The sequence below is a fragment of the Carex rostrata genome, chromosome 6 (assembly GCF_964058835.1).
Source record: "Carex rostrata chromosome 6, lpCarRost1.2, whole genome shotgun sequence".
NCBI lineage: Eukaryota > Viridiplantae > Streptophyta > Magnoliopsida > Poales > Cyperaceae > Carex > Carex rostrata.
This window is the reverse complement of record NC_135923.1, coordinates 8,688,022-8,694,711: the sequence shown is the minus strand read 5'-3', so window position 1 is coordinate 8,694,711 and position 6,690 is coordinate 8,688,022. Positions and strand designations below refer to the sequence as shown.

Sequence of the window (6,690 nt, the reverse complement as noted above, 5' to 3'; positions counted from 1 at the left end):
TTGGTCTCTTGAGCTTGCATCAATTCACTGACTGTTACACCACTTTAACCATAGCTTGCATTCTTCCACAATTTTATCACATAATATCTCTGTCGGCAAAGCTCGACCTCCAAACATATTTTGGTTCCTCTACTTCCAAATGCACCATATTGTTGCCAAAAATAATCTTGCCCATACCTTTTTCTCGACACCACCTGAAATTGAACGAAACAGTGACCACGATCCATCGGGACCATCCCATGTCTCTTGAACAGATTGACCTCTCTGAATCAACTTCATCCCCGTTAAAGTAGCTATGCCCTGCCACACCTATTGCATAAGAACAGCTGAACATAAGATGAGAAGCCCTTTCTGCTGAACAAGTGTTACAAAGCACACATGATAAGTTGCGCGGAATGTCTCTTGGCTATTTGATCCCGAGTTAAAATCTTTTCTTTGAGTAGAAGTAAAGCGAAGAATTTAACTTTAAAAGGAAAGCGAAGAATTCCACTTAACCATACCATCCCCAGCCGCGATATGGTAGGAGAAATTAGCAGAATAAGACCCATCAGTAATCCACTTCCAAACAATATTGTTATTCTCATGTGAGAATACAATACTCTGCGCAACCATAGGCGCTATACTGTGCAAAATGGGCATTGCCTCTCTGGACTCTGATCGAGATGTCTTGCAATTATAATTATTGGGAAACATTAGTATTCTTTATGAAACTCACAATATTGGGGAAGTGGAATTAACCAACCAATTATTATTAGCTATGCATTACATTTTCATCTCAGTTAGACAGTTACAAAGCAATTATAAATGATGACGTGATAATTATAATTTTAATGAGTATAATGGGAACTACTTGCTAATTTAACAATTTTATTGACGTCATTATTTGTCTAAAAATATAAAACTAAATACAAAATTCTGAATGCAAAAATTAAAATTATAAACAGGAAATGAGAACTTAAGAACGAAAAAAGCTAAAATATAAAATTACTAGATATAATTAGAATTGTAGAAATAGAAATACTATAAAAATCTTCAAACAATAATTGCTGGAATCATGTGACCAAAAGGTCATTAATTGTTAATTTAATAATTTTATGGAATCATGTGACCAAAAGGTCATTAAATGCAAAAATTAAAATTATAATGGTACCTCAAACAAAATTTCCGAGCGCATCCCCCAAGTAGTTTAACAGAAAAACTTTCAATATTATTTAACTTCCATTTCCAGTGCTAATATCCAAATATTTAAAGCTCTGTTTATAACATTTTATAATGCTACTCGCAAGCATTTAAACCTCTATTTGCAAGCATTAAAATTCTAAATCTGTATAGTTTTAACTTCTAACTACTTTTGTTTTTAAGCCAAAAACGGAAAGATTTCTTTCACCCACTTTTTTTTTTCTCTGATTATTCTCATCCATTTTCTCGACGATTGGTGATGAATTTTGCGAATCTAAAAATATAAACGTTTTTTACTCGATTTTCTCTTTCAAATGAGATCCATGAAGAATAACTTTTGAGTTATATTTGTGTAGTAATTTTTTTTACAACTTTAAATCTCTGTGACTTTCAGTTTTTTTTTTTTTTAATTTTGTTTCAAAATAATTTAAACCTATGTTTACAAGCATATAAACCTCATGTACAAGAATATAAACCTCATTAATAACACTTTAAATCTCTAGAATAAAACATATAAACCTCATGTACAAAGAATTTAAACATCAACAATAACATTTCAAAACATATAAACCTCAACAATAACATTGCATTTACAAAGCATATAAACCTTATGTACAAAGCCTTGAAAATTTTAATAGTTGTAGAGTGAGATTTAAAAACTTGAAAATTTAAAGTGCTCATGAGTTTTACTTAAAAAAAACAAATGACTTTAAAATTACTCAAAAGTATTTTTTTTCATGGATCTTATTTGAAAGATAAAATCAAATATAAAAAGTTTGTATTTTTAGATTCGTAAAATTCATTACGGATCGTCGGAAAAATAAATTATAATGATCAGAGAAAAAAATAAAAAAAAGTGGGTGAAACGAATCTTTCCGTTTTTTGCTTAAAGACAAAAATATTTAGGAGTTAAAAATATACAGATTTAGAATTTTAATGCTTTCAGAGATATGTTTATATGCTTGTGAGTAGCATTGTAAAATGTTATAAACAAAACTTTAAATGTTTGGATATTAGCACTACAAATAGAAGTTAGATAACATTGGAAATTTTTTCTGGTAAACTACTTAGGGACGTACTCGGGTATAATGGCTTGGGGTACTAGAACATTTCTCTAATGTTATTGCCGTAATTATTTGTCTAAAAATATTAAATTCCCAAATACTAAATTCTGAATGTAAAAATTAAAATTATAAAATTGGAAATGAGAACATAAATAAAGAATGATTAAGGTTAAAAATAATAAATTTACTAAATATAACTAGAATTGTATAAATAGAAAGTCTTTAAAAAAAATTCAAACAATAATTGCTGGAATAATGTGTCCCGAAATGTCATTTTCCAATGAATATTCAAGCATCTCCCAGCTCATAACTCAAAACTCCCAACTCAGAAGGCATATATTCAAGCACATTTTATTATCGGCTTGGAACCGCGTCAACTATATTCGGTGTACCCCTTGCACACTTGATATTCGTTAATCCACCCAAGCAACTTGCTAAACCTTCTCATCCCGCGGCCTACAGCCGCTAGACCATCATAATAAAACACAGACGCGGTCACAGTAGACCACAAGCCGCGATCACCAACTATTAATAGCCGAGTGGGCCGTGTACCGCCCCTTACGCCAACCCAAAGAGAAAGCGTTACCCCGTTCCTTCCAAGAAACCACCTCTCCTCACGCTTTGTATTAGTACCAGTATGAACAACTTTTCTATACGAAACTAGCAACTTAAGCATCTCTTTTCACCTGCCATTGTTCATCCATGGAGCCTGAAAGTCCTACGTCATCCCTCCCCAGCACCAGCTCCGGTACCGGCGCTGGTACGGGTCGGATTCTCTTCAACCGGTACGAGCTTGGCCGTCTTCTCGGCCGAGGTGGCTCTGCTAAGGTCTATCTCGCACGCGACCTCCAATCCAACAGTCATGTCGCCTTAAAAGTATTCTCTAAGGCGACAAAGTCTCCTGCCGCAGTGGCGGTACGAGAAATTTCATTAATGAGCAAGCTCCGCCACAAGCATGTTCTTCGTTTGATTGAAGTTCTCGCATCCCGGTCGAAAATATATCTGGTTCTTGAATTGGCCCGTGGCGGCGAGTTGTTCACACGCGTTGAGTCGCGCGGCAAGCTGCCAGAGGAGACTGCAAGGAAATACTTGAGACAGTTGATCTCAGCTCTGCGATATTGCCACTCGCGAGGTGTGTTTCACCGAGATTTGAAACCTGAAAACATTCTATTGGACGAGAATGGCGACTTGAAAATCGCAGATTTCGGGCTTGGTTCGCTATCGGGTTTAACCCACTCCGACGGGTTGTTTCATACTGTATGTGGGACCCCTGCTTATGTGGCGCCTGAGGTTCTTGCCCAGAAAGGGTATGAAGCTTCGAAGGTCGATGTTTGGTCCTGTGGTGTAATTCTTTTTGTACTTTGTGCCGGTTATTTACCATTTAACCACCCGAATTTGATGACCATGTACAGAAAGATTTACCGGGCTGAGTTCCGGTTACCTAAGTGGATTTCGCCGGAATTACGGAGCTTAATTTGTAAGATGTTGGATCCAAACCCGCAGACCCGAATCACCCTCGAAGGTACGGATGGTATAACCAGCCATCCTTGGTTTTTGAGCGGCATTGTTGATACCCAATGGACGGCTGAGATGCGATCGCACGAGGACATGTTCAAATTAGAAGACAAACTGGAGGAAAAGCGGGTTTTGAATGCTTTTGACATAATTTCCTTCTCTGCTTGCGACCTGTCGCGGATTTTTGACCCGGCCATGTCGGTCCGGGAGCGGTTTTTCACCGCCGAACCGGCCGAATCAGTGCTGACACGGGTCGAAGAGGCAGTGGAGGGGGAGGGGATGGTGCTGATGAGCAGCAGAGAGAAGGGGTCAGAAGGGATCCGGATAGAGGGGCAAAATGGTAATTTCATTGCAAATGTTGAAGCTCGTTGTGTAAGGGATGGTTTGTCTATTGTAGAAGTCGTTAAAGGAGACGGGAGCCGGGAAAGGCTGTTCTGGAAAGAGAAGCTCGGACCGGCGCTGAACCGGTCGGTTTGAACCGGGCATCAAATGGGTATGGGAAATAAATAAATTTATTTGCAAAATCAATTGGAAAACAGAGTACTTTCCGGTGTTATTTCCCTCAATGCCAAATGGCACACGCTAGTAGTAGTATTTTAGAGAGGATTTTCTTTTTGTTAGTACTTTTTAGAGAAGGATTAAGCACCAGAATTTGTACATAGTTATTCAAGATGAGTATCAAAATTCTTAAAAATTATTTCGGAGGTATACTAACTAAGCGTTAAAACCACAACCTCTCCAGGACAATATTTTAATATAATGTGTTATGCGGATTTTTGTTTATGAGAAAATTACCAAATTAATTAGAGACGTTTGATCCTGTGGAAATGATTTCATTGATTAGACAAGTTTGATCTTCTGATTTCTGAAACTAGTTATTGAAGGTCACCCTTCCTTTCCGGATGATGTTATCTGCTAATTATACTTTTTAAATCAAAATTATCATTTGGTGGGACTTGACATGATTATGAGCTGGAACTTGATGTTGATTATTTGAAATACGAAATTAGAAAGAGGTCCAGAAGGTTCTTAATAATAATTTATGAGTGTATGTTGGGACAGATCAAAAGTAGTGTGAAATTCACGCATTGTCAAAACTTAAGAAATAGGATATAGAGAGGACAGTCCAATGATCCTCCCCAAATTATGGATTTAATTTGTTGGATCTGTGCTTTATTAAATCATGGATCATGCAACAAGCACGGAAATGGTTTTGGGGCTTTCGACAAGTGATTGATTTGATCTGATATATCTGTACCATGAATCCCAAATGAATGATTCTTAAAAATTCTCATCATCTTCCATTGTTGAAAAATATCTACTAACAAGTATTTAAATATATTTTCCGTATTAATTAATATGATTAACTTGGTAACTATTATTTTCTAATTTTAAAACTCCATCTAATATGTACGTCTTATTTAATATAAGGCAAAATAACAACTTGGATTTTCACACTTACAGGAGATCAAGAGGTACCAAAGTTACAAGCAATTATTGCGTAGCAAAGTACTACACATAAATTGCAAACTGGGCAAAACCATGCAGTTTTCTTACACTGGATATACATATCCACTCTTCGCACAAAATTAACAGCTGTCATCATCAGTGGGAGCATGTAGTACAGTAGTAGCTAGGAATCAATGTAATTTTATTTTATCAGATTTGCAGTCAGAATGATGTATCCACTACTGCATGTAAACTCCTACTGGTTTTTAGTTTAAAATACATGCCTAAGGGCTTCCAGCCTTCCAATCAAAAAAATAAAATAAAATAAGACGTATAATTCATTTCTTGTTACAGAGCAAGGGACTAGGGACTGAAGGAAATCAATTTCTACAGAGATATAAATACTCCCCAGGAAATCATTTATTGTTTGAAAAATATGTTGCCTATTATTATTATCTCATTATCTACTTGGGACATACCTATAGTGTTTTTAAAATGAAATTTTTTTTTTTTTTTTACATTGAATAAATTTCAGTCCATTAGATTTCGATGATGCTAGTATATAATTAAACTTATCAAAGTATTTGATGAATTTAACTCGGAATTGACTTCAAACAATAAATTAATCTTTAAAAGTGATGAGTGATGCATTTACATTGGAAATTTTATAAATTTTTATATTTATGTAGTACAAATAAAAAATAAAAGTTTCTACATATTGAGCAGTATGATAAATACTGCTCAATTGAGCAACAATTATTTTTTCAGACCTAAAATTAGTTAATAGAGTGGTGACATAGGGCTTCTTAGCAATTTTTAAATATAACTTGGTTGGTTTTGCAAAATATGCCAAAGCCACAACAGTACAAGGAATTGACGACAACATTAGCAAAGGTTGTTTCCACGTTGTTATGCTTTTAATGTTTTTCTTAAATTGAATCATAGAGAATTCTGCTATTAGAAGCCGTGTCTTCTTGAAAACATTTTCTGTGGTTCAGGTAAAGTTAATTTGATGCCTCTCTGTTGTCTTTTTGTGTGGTGAGGTAATGTACAAAATTACAATATATATCAGTTTAATTCAAATAATAATTCGTGTGATCGTTAGTTGAACTACCTTAAAATAATACTTAACGAGAGGTGCACTGATTTCGTTTGTAACTTTGTACAGACGAATTAAGTCCACATTCTGCCTGGACCACAATTGACAGCTAACCAAACCTGATGCCATATCCTTTTCCTTCTTTTCTTTCTTCCCCTTTTAAGGCCTCCTTTTTCACGTCATTTGGGGAAAATCACTGTAGCTTTGATAGAGCAGTTGACCTATAATTTTTCTTTTATCCTTTTTCTTCATTTTATGTTGCCCTTGAAAAAAAAAATAATAAATAACCTATCACATTACATATGGGCCCTGAGATTTTTATTTTTACCCAAAAAAAAAATATATATTTTATTATAAATAACCACGGTTTAGCAAAATTTATAA

At 35.1% G+C, this 6,690-nt stretch overlaps 1 protein-coding gene across 1 annotated transcript; it reads left to right on the top strand.

Annotated features, from left to right (window-relative positions):
• Positions 1-2,674: 2,674 nt before the first annotated feature.
• LOC144555648 (CBL-interacting protein kinase 29-like) lies at positions 2,675-4,455 on the top strand. Its single transcript, XM_078304048.1, has one exon. The coding sequence runs from the start codon at positions 2,946-2,948 to the stop codon at positions 4,233-4,235; it is 1,290 nt and encodes a 429-aa protein (XP_078160174.1). The 5' UTR covers positions 2,675-2,945; the 3' UTR covers positions 4,236-4,455.
• Positions 4,456-6,690: the final 2,235 nt, after the last annotated feature.